This window comes from Eptesicus fuscus, chromosome 5 (assembly GCF_027574615.1).
Source record: "Eptesicus fuscus isolate TK198812 chromosome 5, DD_ASM_mEF_20220401, whole genome shotgun sequence".
Taxonomy (NCBI): domain Eukaryota; kingdom Metazoa; phylum Chordata; class Mammalia; order Chiroptera; family Vespertilionidae; genus Eptesicus; species Eptesicus fuscus.
Window position 1 is genome coordinate 58,352,902 of NC_072477.1, and position 14,739 is coordinate 58,367,640.

The 14,739-nt window shown below is 38.3% G+C and overlaps 1 protein-coding gene across 1 annotated transcript in view; it reads left to right on the forward strand.

Moving 5' to 3' along the window:
- ATP8B4 (ATPase phospholipid transporting 8B4 (putative)) overlaps positions 1-14,739 on the forward strand; it is a 219,869-nt gene that overhangs the window by 55,469 nt on the left and 149,661 nt on the right. Inside the window, exons 6-7 of the mRNA XM_028147700.2 lie at positions 2,576-2,674; positions 3,995-4,056. Coding sequence (XP_028003501.2) covers positions 2,576-2,674; positions 3,995-4,056 — 161 coding nt within the window. The remainder of the gene's footprint in view (positions 1-2,575; positions 2,675-3,994; positions 4,057-14,739) is intronic.

Here is a 14,739-nt window from a genome sequence, read left to right on the forward strand (position 1 = left end):
TTCAGAGTAATTTAATCACACTAAACTAGTAGATTCAGAATGTGTTGGAATCTGTGTTAATTATAGGAGGTAAGAAGATAGATTAGATGTGTGCAGTCTAGATGAATAGTTTGAGGACTATTTTTTCTTTAGTTGAATAATTAATTGTATTAAGAATCTTTTGATTATAAGTGGCAAAAACTTAAATTCTTTTAAGCAAAAAGGGAATATATTTAAGAATATATGTCATTTCATGTATTACTGGATTTACGGGCAAACTATTTCAACAGATTGTGATGTTTCTTTTCTCTGTTTTCCTTCATGTATGCCTATTCTCTCACAGGCTTTCTGTACCTGGTAGATGCTAAAAGCTTTAAACTTTTATTTTCCCAGCTTCAACTCCAATATGTATGTATGTGTGTGTGTGTGTGTGTGTGTGTGTGTGTGTGTGTGTGTGTGTGAGAGAGAGAGAGAGAGACAGAGAGAGAGAGAGAGAGAGAGAGAGAGAGAGAGAGAGAGAGAGATTGGCCCATGTTGAGTTACACCTCTATCCCTAAACCAATCACTGTGGCTTAAGAATTTTTCTAATATGTTTGTTAAAATTTTATCTTTATTATTGAAAGTATTACAGATGCCCCCTTCGTTTTTCTTCCCATTGACCCCCATCCACCTGCCTTTTAAAAATTGATTTCAGAGAGAGGAAAGGAGAGGCATCAGTGATGAGAGAATCATCGATCAGTTGCCTCCTGCATACCTCACCCTCCCCACCCCCCACTGGAGATTGAGCCGCAACCTGGACATGTGCCTTGACCGGGAATCAAACTGTGAGCTCCCGGTTCATGGGTTGACATTCAATCACTGAGCCACACTGGCTGGGTGTGGCTCAAGAATTTGATACAATGATTGTCTTGACCTTGATCACATGCCAAAAACTAGAATCAGGATGGAATCAGGGCAGCAAAATTACATGAACTGAAAGTAGAAGGGGGTGGGTAGGTCCCTAAGAAAATAAGGGTTAGTTGAAAGAACTGGATGTTAAACAGAAAAAAACAACCCACAAACGATGAATGTGCATCTTACAATTTATTGAAGAGACTTTAGAATCCTAGATTTCTTTCTTTCTTTTCCCCCCTGTGAATTTGCTTTTGGTTTCTTCATATAATCCTTTGTACCATTCCAGAATTTTGAGCTCATTTCTCCAATGGATTTCTTATTTATGGTCAAAGACTTTTGTTCACAAAATTTTATATCCAGAAGGGGTCTTTGAGAAAGTTTAGTTCAACTTCTTCCTTTTATTGATGAAGAAATTAGACCTAGAAACATTAGATGATATATAATGCTTTTTACAAGTTAACGATAGAACTAGTTCTAGAATCCAGCTTTTCTGCCAACAGCCCAGGGTTTTTCTTGGTACCTCAAAGTCTTTTGAGGTTTGTTTGTTTTTAAATTTTATGTGGAAGCTATTATATAAAATTGATTAAGTTTAGAGTTGTTTAATGAGGCCTGATCTCCATACACTGACCATCTCCACCCAACCCTTCCCTGCCTGAGAGCCCTGAACCACCTCCACATGGAACCCCACTTGAAAACCACCTAAGAGAACATGCCGGTTGTCATGGTGCCTCTCGCAGGTGGAGGTATAGGCACAAGGCTTTGGAGTCAAATAGACTAAGGTTCAAATTTTAACAGTTCTTGGCCCAATTGCTTGACCTCTTGGATAGTTATTTATACAGTGGAAAAATGATATCCAAGGCTGCAGTTTTCTTGACTCTGGGACACCATTCATAGTGCATTCTGTATTTTACACAGGTGCTATTTACATGGAATACAATCCCTAAGGGTTTGTATAAAACAGCTTGATACAGAGTCTAACTCAATGGACTCAAGATTAAATGACATGATATATGGAAAGTACTTGGTACAGTGTCTGGTTCAAGGTAGATGCTCAAAGAATCTCTTTTTTGGGAATTTGTGAGGAATTGGCAAAATTGTTAAAAATTGAGATGAGTAATTGAGAAAAGACAGGTGATGTTTATTTTTTTAAAAAAATATTTATTATTATTATTATTTAATCCTCACCCGAGGATATTTTTCCATTGATTTTTAGAGAGTGGAAGAGAGAGGGAAAGACAGAGAGAATTATCGATGTGAGAGAAACACATTGATTGATTGCCTCCCATATGAGCCCTGACCAGGGCCTGGGCCAGGGAGGAGCCTGCAACCAAAGTACACACCCCTGACTGGAATCGAACCTGGAACCTTTTGGTCTGCAGGCCAATGCTCTATCCACTGAGCCAAACTGGCTAGGGCTTATCTGGGGGAAGATCATCATCTATGAAAGATTTCATGAAGCTTACTTCTTAACTTGTTATAAAAATTATATATTTTATCAGGAAGTCTGAAAAGTGGTTCAATGATATGTTTATTCTATGTACCTTATAACCGAATGCAAACAGAAAATCATTCTATATGTATATAAATAACTGGAATATAATCCCATTAATCTTTGGCAAGTCTTAGACAATTAAGTGACAACATTTGGAAGATACACTTACCAAATTTAAAAGCCCTAAACTGTTTAAAATGTTTATTTCAGCTGATCCCAGAAATTTCCTCCTTGACCTGGTTTACCACCATTGTGCCTTTGGTCCTGGTGATAACTATGACAGCTGTCAAAGATGCTACAGATGATTATGTGAGTATTTGCTTTTGAGCATTCCTGAGGTCTCAATTTCAATTGTGACCTCTGAGAAGTAGAAAAAAGAGACTCATTTGGAATTTTTAAATTAAGCTCTTTTGGTCAATATGATACAAAAACTCTCTTGCTAGTTGATGATTAATACAAGTCATAGAATTAGCAATGATTTGAATAATGACATCTTTGTAATAAATGCCTGATTTCACCACATTATATGACCTATCAGGAATAGTACTCATTTAGGTACATGAGTTCCCACAACTTGGCTTTAAAGGCCTTATTCATATAGACGTACTTCATAGGAGAGTACAATGGAAGAGCAGAAAGAAAGACGTTTTGGAGAAAGACATCTTACCATACTATGTTCTAGCAATGTAACATGATGCAAACCACTTCTTTCCTTGCCTGAATAATGTGACCAATGACATCAGCACTGTAAGAAAGACAAAACAAGATGCTGTGATATTGATGTAATATTTTGAGTATTTTTAAAAGGCAAAAGCACTAATTTTGATGATTATGATCTATGAAATCAGTTTCATGATATTCCCCCTTGTTCATCTGTGCATTTAGGCTAATTGGTTTGAAACAACACCTTATATTGTAGCTTATAACTATCTAATCTTGGCAGTTCACGTTGAAAGTCTTATCTGAATGGCTGCTAACTTATGAGTTTAGTAGAGGACTCATAATATATGGATTCTTCTAAGCAACATAAGATATTTACATTACTGGAATACACAATAAGAAATAGGATCACTTGGGCATAAAAACACAAATCCACATCAAATGTGGTTCAGTATTATATTTTGATTTTAAAAGAGTACTCAGTATTTAATAAAAGTTCAGTGTTAACAATTATAATTTCTAGAGAATAAAAGTACATGTTGTTACAAGTAATTCCTTGGCTTCAAAGAAATCCATAAAACAGAATAAATGATGTCCCAGTAAAGTATTGAGCACATATGTAAGAGAAATGGAAGTCCTCATTCCCTGTTGAAGACATTAAAATTAATGTATGGTTTTCTCTGGAACTATGTGGCATATTGTCTTCTTAGAAACAACTAAAAATGTGTGGAAATTGGAAGAGCATGTGGTTAGACTTGTTCCGCTGGTGACACCCAGAATAAGGTTTAGTGAGAGGGGCCTTGATTCAGATTTAGAACACGTAGAGATGGGTCCATGGTAACCATAAGCTGTGCTCATTTTGGGCAGATGGTGATAGTGTTCAAATGAACTGAGAGTACTTTCAGTGTCCTTATTTGTGCTGACAAAGTATAATTTAATGTGTCTTTTCACAAATACTTTGATTTTTAGTTTCGCTACAAGAGTGATAATCAAGTGAATAATCGGCAATCTGAAGTGCTCATCGACAGCAAGTAAGAAATACATTCTTTGCTTTATCTTTAAGATTTCTAGGACCACAAGATGGGGTCTTGACAATGGGTAGCTTTCTCTTTTAATTAAATATATATGTCTTTCCCCCTTTATTGAAAATTGCAATGTAAGTCCATTTTGTGTTCATGGTTCTTTTTCATGCTGATCAAATGCTTGTGCTGAACACTCAGCTTCTATTTCAAATCCCTTTGGAGTTTCTTTTGTGGAACACAAACATATCATTGTCACTTTCCATTTCTAGGTCCAACACTGCTTAGAACTGGCACACATGTGATGTCTTGTATGTAGAAGATGTCTCATAGGTACTTGCATATTTAATTTGGTAATTTCTGAGGAGTATTTCTAGAGAGACTTTGACACATTACTGTATCAAATGACAGTGATAAGAATTTTATTCACTCATTAACTGATTTTAGAATGAATTATTCACCATAACAGATTTTTCATTGCTTTTAAATTCTTCTGTCAATAAAGAAATCTTTATGGGAATGGTTCTTGAATCTGAAATGCTTTAAAACATGTATTTACAAACAACAGAAAAAACTACTCCAGAAAACTTAGCAAAAAGTAAATCTTCATTCCACTGTTTCTTACTCTTTATCTCTTTGTCCTGTTTTGGTTAATAATAACAGATGGAAAAGTAAATTTGTGGCAAGTACTTCAACATTATCAACAACATCTTCCCATGATTTTTTTTAAAAAAATATTTTTAAATTGATTTCAGAGAGGAAGGGAGAGGGAGAGAAAGATAGAAACATTAATGATGAGAGAGAATTATTGATTGGCTGCCTCCTGCATGCCACACGGGGGATCGAGCCAGCAACCCGGGCATGTGCCCTGACCGGGAATCGAACCATGACCTTCTCTGGTCATAGATCGACGCTCAACCACTGGGCAACACTGGCTGGGCATCTTCCCATGATTTTGAATCATTTGGATGCTCTGAAGAATATAATTTTTAAAGGAAATATTGTAAACAAATTAATCATATGAAACGAAAAATTTCAAGAAATTAAAGCTATTGAGAGGGGCTAGGTAGCCTAGACAATAACTAATAGAATTGAACTAATTAATCTCTTTTCATTACTAAATTTTGACCAATAACTAATTATGTAATGAATACATATAGTTTTTCTGTGTTGGATTATTTTAGAAAATGATGTTAAATACATGGTAAAGAAATATGATCTTAATCTAAACCCCTCGTTATAGAGATAGAGACTCTCAAAGTGTGACATGGATAAGCCATAAAGATGCCTGGAACCTTGTGGTTCAATTCCAAGTTAGCAGGTTCTGAATTGTTGCCACTGTAGTATGGTGTTTAAAAGCATGGGTTTTATACTCAGATTTTAGGTATGAGTTTAGTCCTGATCCTGAATAATTCTGTGGTCTTAAGCAAGTTCTGAAGAGATAGTGACTTTTGTAAGCTAATGTGGTGTGTGGCTTTGAGCTGTACTCTTGCATACCTTGATTTTCTCAAGTCCTACAGTTCTGACTTGCTATTACATTGCTATTACACTGACATTAATATGATTTGGCTAATTTCCTAGGAACATCTGATGATCAGTCTTATTATCTTGACATATCATCTCTTATAAAATGTGTTAAAATATGTACAGTTGCATAATGAATTTGAACTAATGGACTGAGTATATCTTTTAATGTCTCTCAAATTACCAGTTAAAATTTGTGTCATTATACGGACAGTGGTAGATATTGAAAACCCTACCTAGAGGCCATAGGTTAATCCAGTAACTTAGATATTCAGGAACTTGATGACCAAATGTCTCCCACACACACTAGCTAACATTGTCATTACTATTGGAAGTAGCATTAGTGTCACTTTCTTGTGGTTTCATTTAGCTTTTTGTTGAGTCCTTATGAGGTAGCATCTCTTTGTAATTCAATATGGTGTGACATTTTAAAAAAGTACTGTTGCTGATGTTGTAAAGTTGAAGGGAGAAGCACATATCATTGAGAATGGAGTATTCTTTAGAATTCAGTTAAAATCAGGCACGATTTTCTGTGTGTAAGATTACCTACTACTGTGAGTTCCTTGAGGGCATCTTTCTTGATCAGGTCTGTGTCCCTTGAGCCTAACACAGTGTCTGTTAAATTTTCTGAAACTACGTGTAATATTAGCATATTACACTTTAATTGGTTGAACGGCTGACCGGACACTTAGCATATTAGGCTTTTATTATATAGGATGAGGTACCACTGGAACTAGGGGACAGCTATTTAGGGTCTATATGAAGAGACTGCCTATTTGAAAGGAATATTGAGGCAAAAAACTTGATTCTTCTTCTTTCAAACAATGTTAATAAAACATAGTATTATGGGCTTAAATGACAATGAGTTCAAAAGCAAGCTAATGGGAGTACTCTCAATGCTTTTTTCCCAGAGGAAGTTATTTAAAAATTAATTTAATTTTTAGCTCATGCTGCTTACTCACGGAAAACATGTTTCAAAAATAGTTTCACCCTCAATAAATTAATTTCAGTTTCTTCAGTCTTGGATTGATCATTTTTTGCGCAGTTTTTGCGTGTCAGTTTTGCAGATGGAACTGTCCATTTGCCAATGTGCTGGTTTTTGTATGTGAGCCATGACACTGTTAATGTTCTTATAAATGATTTTCTATTGTAATCAATTATTATAGTGCATAAATACAATATTTTTGTGTTAAATTTGTAAATGGTGACTATTTCCCCAAATGAAGTACATCTTGAAATAACAGGAAACTATAACACTTTCAAAACTCTGTACATGGGCTTTTCAGAGGCATCTCCTGATTTCTTTTTAAAATTTATATAATCCAGATGTTAGCTGTTCCCTTTTTCTCCTCTTAAAGCTCCCTCAGGTATCCTTCCTCCCCCCCCCCCCAAAAAAAGCATTAGAGAGCAAGGTAAAGTTGAATGAAGATTTTGTGGGGGTCATAAATGAGGGGTTTTATATCATATACTTCATAGCAAACAATGTGAAATCCCATTTTAACATTTTTCTTCCTCAAAGTTCTCTTTCTGCTGCTGGCCTTGTGTAATCTCTTCCCCATTCAGTGCTCAGTGTAGTTGGCTGCAATCTCATTCTTTCAGTATTTGGGGCCCCTCATATTTATCTCCCTTTTATTACTCAAAGTACTTTGGTTCATCCTTGGCTCTGAACTCAAACCCATCTCAGCTGCTCACTAAAATAGCAGATTCTTCTGTAATGAGGACCCACTTATTTTGCATGACAATGAAAGCTTAAAATACACCATGTTCTAGGTAATATTTAAAACTTGATTCTCTCTACTTAAAAAAAAAAGATTTATGTATCTCTTCTCTGTTGTCATAGGGAGGAGATCTAGAATTTCTTTTGAAAAAATAAACCCAAACCTAAATCACAAAGGCCTTAGGGAGTTAATAATGTAAAGCCCTCTTAAGATCTTAAAATCTGAAAGCTAAAGGAGATTATTACAGTGAGTAAATTTGGTTTTAATCAGAGCCCACGTGTTGTCAATACCAAACCAAACAAATGTTTTAACAGCATTTGTTGATTAACTACTTACTGTCAATTAACTACTTACACATTTCTCCTACAGGGACATTTTGTTTTAAGTATCCTGAGATAGTATCAATGAGTTAATTCCTTCCATGCATTTAGATCTGTTTGCTGTAATAGGAAATTAAGAAAACTTAAAAGATATAAAGAAAATATATAAGTTACTGTTGGTTCCAGTACCCAGCTTAGAGTATAAACTACAATGAACTTGGGAAGGCATTTTATTGATTTTGTTTCTCCCCAATCTTTACTTTCTCCTTTTTTTTTATCCTTTCAACTCTTCCACACAATATTCATTTAAAAATTAATTATTTTACTATACATTATTGTCATGGTTTGAATGATGGTCCCCCAAAAGATATGTCTACTGGGGCCTTGAATGTAATCTTCTTCAAAAAAAGGGTCTTGGCATATATAATTAAGTTAAGGATCTTGAGATGAGGTCATCCTAGTAATCTATCACAAGTGTCATTACAAGAGAAAAGAAGGAAAGAAGACACACAGCAAAGCAGATAATGTGAAGATGGAGGCAGAGATTGGAGTAAAATAGTCCAAGTCATGGAATGCCTGAGGCTACCAGAGCTGGGGAGTGAGGCATGGATCAGATCTTCCCCTGGAGCCTCCCAAGTGAGTGCCACCCTGATGATGCCTGGATTTTGGACTTCAAGCCTCTAGAACTGAGAGAGAATAAGCTTTTGCTGTTTTAAACTATCTAGTTTGTAGTAATCTGTTATAGCAGACCTTGGAAATGAACACTCTCTTGTTTTTAGCTTTTAGTTGAGAGGTTCTGTTTGTTCATTTGTTCATTTTTTTTTTTTTTACTCAATAGACATTTATGAAATGCCTACTGTGTGTCAGGCAGGATGCTATCTGCTAAGGATGCAAAATTAAATTAGACACAATTTCTGCCTCGAATATAATGCAATCATACATATATGGTATTCAATAAGCTTATCTGTAGAATTGTCACAATACTCTCAGCATTTTATTGTTTTTACTAACAAGTAAGGCGAGTGAGCAAAATGACTAATCTCATTAGGAATGTAAAGCTTTTGAAAATTCTTATCAATATACAGGCTCTGTAGACAAACCAATGCCAGGTGGCAGAAAAAACTTCAGTAGGATTTGGGAACCTGGTTGGAAATGGTGCCTTGAAGCTGTAACTCAGGCAAACACTAAACCACCTTTCAACTTGAGTAGTATTCTCAAAAACTAAGATCTATTTCCTTATTTCATGCCAAGAATTAAAAAAAAATTTCTTTCTGTTTGTTGACTTTTGGCAAGAATTAGATGTGCAGAAAAAAGAAGAAAAACAAAGAGGGGCAGAGAGCATAGAAAGTAAGAGTAATTATCTCTAAATTATATCCAAAGACTCAAAGTACCTGGGAAATCTGGGGGCTATAAGAGTGATATTGTCAGTAACACCTGGAAAGAGAACTTTGCCAGTGGCATTGTGGACCAGTTACCAGAGATAAGGAAGGAAGGGAACGTGTAACTTGGATTGTGATGCTAAACATTGCAGAAGGAAGCAAATGAACCCTAATGATGGAGAAAGAATAGATTTTGAAGATGGTGGGGTGCGTGGGTGGGAAGAGATCAACCAAAGAACTTGTATGCATATATGCATAACCCATGGACACAGACAATAGGATGGTGAAGGCCTGGGTTGGAGAGTGGGGGTGAGCTAGGGGAATAAAGGGAACATATGTGATACTTTCAACAATAAAGATTAAAAAAATAAAAGTTGATAGCATTTTTAAAAGGAGAACATAGGTGCAATAAAGTTTGCTTTCTGTAAGTTTTAGAAAAGAAGTGAGCATTCATTCAAAGTAAGTACTTACTGGATTTTAAATTTGACTAATGTCCTATGTTAAGGCCAGTATGAGAGAATTTGAAGGGGAAAGAAGAAAAGCAAAGTATTGAGAAATGGAATTAAGATTAGAGAGGGCTTCATGGAGGAGAACACAGGAACATTAGTAAGATAGATGGGGCTATGTTGGCAACAAGGGTGAATTTTATTCGGATCATTTAATTTGCTCTGTGTGTCAGCCACACCTGTTAAGATTTCATCAGGGACATGAAGTAGAATTCTACAGGGGCATTCAGAGTAGTGGCAGGAATTTATGTTAACCACTCATCCACCTATCATTCAAGCCACACTGATGTGACACTCCCATATACCAGCCACTATGCTAGATACTGGGGATATGGGGATTACTAAGACCTACGTTCCTTCCCTCAAGGAGCCTGGAGTTTAGGGGCAGAGATGGACAAATAAACAGACTATTTTACAGGAATAAGTGCCATGATAAAAGGAAACCTGAGATGCTGTGGGAGCACACACACACATGTGGGAGGACCTAACACAAGTTGGAAGGCCAGTAGCAGGTATGTTATTGTCTCAGAATAACTCATGGAAGAATTGGCCCCCAGCAAAGATCAGCCACTGAAGAGCTAATTGAATAATGGGGTGAGAGAGAGGGGAGATCAGAGGAGGATTAGGGAAGGATCCAGGTTATAAAGGATGGCTAGCTCTTCATATTATAAGTAGAAGGAAGCTAAGAACATGCTAGATAAAAAATACAGAGAGATGATCTGGCATACATTCATTCTCTCCCTGTCTCTTTCCCATCTCCCCAGCTATGTGCTCTGGTAAAGTGTGGTCCATGACTGCCATCCTCATATATAGACTGGTCATATAAGGACTGCTGGAACCTGCATTGTCTTTTCCACCCCATGAGGCAGGAGGGTGTTGGGAAAAGCCCACCGGCCTGGTGTCAGGAGGCTGAGGTCTGGTCCCGGCTCTCTCACTAATTGACTGTGTGACTAAGAACCATGGACTTCAGTTTTCTCAGCTTAAAACAAGAGGTTTGGATACCGGTCATTTTCAAACTCTTTCCAATCAGCAGAGCCCTTTCAAATGAAATCTTATGTGGAAGCTCAACATACAGAGCAGATATAAGTGTTGCTGCCCAGGATGAAACTTGGTGGAGGTCCAGATGTGTTCTTGGCTGCTCTCTCATCCTCTGTGGTGGTCCTGGAGGGGCCTCTATGGACATCACTGGGCTGTATGGTGCTTGTCCAAATGAGGTCTGAGAACTGCCTGGGTCCAGATCAACAGGGCACAAATTCTTGAGCCTTTTCCCAGACTTCTAGAATCAAAACCTCTAGGTTTGAGACCTATGACTCTATTTTAATCAGCCCTTAATGGAATTTTTATGCACATTGAAATTTGAGTACCATTGGGCTGGATACTTCAAGGTTCCCCTCACTCTATTTACTGAGACTCTGTGACCCTCTTTAGCTTTGTTGTGATGGTGAAGAACCTAAGAAGGGAAGTCAAAGACTCTACAGGATAAAAAGACTTAACTGAAAACGGGGAGTGAGAAGTGTAAGGGTGGATTTTATGGTAATAACAATAATAGTAATAATAGATGCAGTAATAGTAATAACAATAATAGATGGCAGTGGAAGAGGAGAATTGGATATAAGCGAACAGGTTACAGAATGGATTAGGGAAAGTAGAGAGCAGCTTTAACCACAGGATCTTCTAAAACTGAAGATAGTGTATTCCAGATGGATGAAATTGTCGCAAAAAGTGTCAAAGGAGACAATTCAGAGCATGAGGCTGCCAGGGGTAACACCCTGATGAGATTTTTTCCACAAATCCTGTGCTCACCTCTGTCATAGCACATAGCATCTTCACGGTCTCCCTACCATTCATGTATTTGTCTATATATACTGAGGCTGTTAGGTGATGGGAATACAGTGAACCCAAACAGATAAATAGTCATGCTGAGTGGCATTTAATTAAAAACTGAGGCAAGAGTGCTGCTAAGGAAATGATTATAGCTCTAAAGAAAGAGGTGTGTGTGTGTGTGTGTGTGTGTGTGTGTGTGTGTGTGAGAGAGAGAGAGAGAGAGAGAGAGAGAGAGAGAGAGAGAGCGCGAGAGAGAATTAGGCAAGGGGGTGTGTGTGATGGGACGAAAAGGAGAATTGCAGATAGAGGTAATGGCATGTGCAAAGGCTCTGTGGACAGAGGTAGGGTGGGGATTATGAGGGACTGAGTGCCAGAAGCACTGAGAGAAGAGTGGTGTGAGATGAGGCCGGACACTGCAGGGCCTTGAAGACCATGTTAAGAGTTTGGAGGGTGGGTGGGTGGGAAGAGATCAACCAAAGAACTTGCATGCATATATACATAACCCATGGACACAGACAGTAGGGTGTGAAGGCCTGGGGAGGGTGGCGGGAGTGGGCTAGAAGAGGTCAATGGGGGAAAAAGGAACATATGTAATACTTTCAACAATAAAGATTAAAAAAAAAGAGTTTGGGTCTTTTTCTTAAGAACAGAGAAAATACATGGAAAGGATTTACCTTTTGAAAAGCTCATGCCTGCTGCATGGGGGAGAAAATCAATGGAGGGGGCCAGGGTAGATGTAGGGAGGGGGTGGCTTTCTATTGCTGTACTTGTCTGTTCTTATACTACTGTCAGTTACTGGAGGTTGAAACAATCTCTATATTCCCATCACATCCCTGAACAGTGTCCTGTATCCAGATGATGCTCAATAATTATATGATGGATGAGCTGCGTGCATTTGAATGAATTAAATGAATTATTTGGAGTCAAGGTCAGAATACCTTTTACGTACTTTACTTTCCCCCTTTTTCTTTCCTCCAGCTAATATGGGGCAAGGGGAGGTGTTCACATATTGCAGGTTCTTTGACCATCATTTTCTGCTGTCATTGCCACTTGAGACTGGTATTTGCTGTGGGGTATTTGGATAACAGCCCCATCTTTAATCCAAGCACTCAGTGTTACTGGGGGTCTCCCAGACATTGCTACACCTTAATGTGCCTGGGGCCATGCCTGACATTTAAAGAAAGGGACAGGATTAAGTCCATCTGGGCTTCACTTGAATGAGCAGAACTCAAGGTAGTGTTTGAAACAATGCTTACTATTTCTTTTGTAGCTACTCCCTCCCCCGGCCCCCCGTCACAGCATGTTGGAAAACAAGCACGTAGGAACCTGGGACAGAGGTGCAGAGATAGGCTTCCTCATGTCCACCTCAGATGTTGGCCTCCAATCGGACTTTCTGAACTGCCTGGCTAACAAATCCTGTTAACCCAGATTGCCTCATCTGGTTACCTTGCCCCTCACCAGGCATTTCTGTTTAGACATGTTTTCCCCCTTCACACAGCTAAATTTAAGGCTAAATTTTCAAATCAAATGCTCATGTGGCTGGTTGCCTGAGAAATCACATGTGGGAGCTGAGAGACCCACACAGGGAACTTGCCCTCGCTTCTGGAGAGCGGGTCTGGAAGCCATATGAATTGTAAATAGTTTTAAAATGTAAAAAAGTAAAGCGTTCTGCCAAAAGGCGAGAGCGGAGTCCCCCCCCACCCCCCTTTCTAGACTCAGTTATTAGGTATCTGTTGAAAATTACTGACCTCTATCATACAATCTGTTTACTGTCTCCATCAGCTGCGGCCGGACCAGCCAGATTTACCCCCCGCCCCTGAGGACTCAGCTCTGCCAACACTTGCTTTATTAGAAATAGGGTTGGGGGTTACAGCTATGAACCACGAGTATAGTTGTTAGATACATGATTTTCATGGAAATTTGCCTTTGTTCATGGAATACTTCCTTCTGAAACTTGGGTGATAGAAATAGGTTAATATTTTTTAAAACAACAGAGCCTAGTCCAGCTGGTGTGTCTCAGTGGTTGAGTGTTGACCTATGAACCAGGAGGTCAAGGTTCAGTTTCTCATCAGGGCACATGCCCGGGTTGCAGCTCCATCCCCAGTGTGGGGCATGCAGGGATCAATGATTTTCCCTCATCATTGATATTTCTATCTCTCTCTCTATCTCCCTTCCTCTCTGAAATCAATAAGAATATATTTAAAAATATAAAATAACAGGGACTAATTTTCCAATAAGAGCAAGAAAGAAAATGAATAGGAAAAGGGACATGGCTTCCTTTATTGCTCTCCACCAAGTACCTAACATATGACGACATCACTGCCCATGTTGAGAAACATTGCTCAGCATACGTCCCGTGTCTTTGTGCTTCCTTCTCTTACCTGATCTTTCGTTATAGAAAGTAGTTCCATAGACTTTTGTTGTTGTTGTTGCTTCTGGCCTTCATTCTTGTGGGCGCCAAGGCACAGAGACAGTCACTATTTCTTACATATAGACTACCAAAGACACCCTTCCATTCTGTATTGGCAAGTATCTTCAGCTTCCTCTCATTTTCCTCTTGTGTTCCAAATTTTGTCCTTTTTTTCTGTATTGTATTTCTCACTCCTCTTCTAGGGTAAAGAAAAAGAAAACTAGAGTTGAAATACAAAGAATGATAGGAAAACAATATTCAATATAGACCCTTTTTGTCAAATATTTTAATTGATTTGTAGGGAGAAAGGGAGGGGGAGAAAGAGATAGAAACATCAATGTGAGGGCAGGCAGAACATCGATTGGCTACCTTCTGCATACCCTGCCACTGGAGATTGAGCCTGATACCCGGTTTTATTTGTAATCTGCAAAAATATATGTGCCCTGATCGGGAATCAAAACAACAACCTTTTGGTGTGTGAGATGATGCCCAACCAGCTGAGCCACACTGGCCAACACAATATAGGCCCTTTTAATTAGGGAACATCTTAGGATATTAGATGTCTAAAAAGGTAGAGATTATAGCAGAGTTTATGCAAATAAATATGCAAAGGATCGCAGCATAAATGCTTACAATTGGCGTGCAGATTTGTTCATGTTCAGTTTCAAATCTGGTACTGATAATGTCGAACTGCTCAAATGGTACCTAATTGTTGGCCACCATCTCTGGCATGAAATCTCCCAATTAACCAAGTCAAAAATACAATTCCCAGCAGTGGGTCTTGTGATTAGGAAAGAAATTCAAAAGAGAGCAGATTGCTTATACACATATTTAGATATATTTTTGAAGATTACAAATAAAACCATCAGGCCTGAAACCCTCTGATAGCCAGATAACAAAGGGCTTAGGGGAGTGTGAGGCCAGCCTGTCATTGCTCTGAAGCAAAAAAACTTCATCCTGGAGCTGGGTGGAGCACACATATAGAGTGTTTCCCAGAAAGCAATTGAAAGGGCA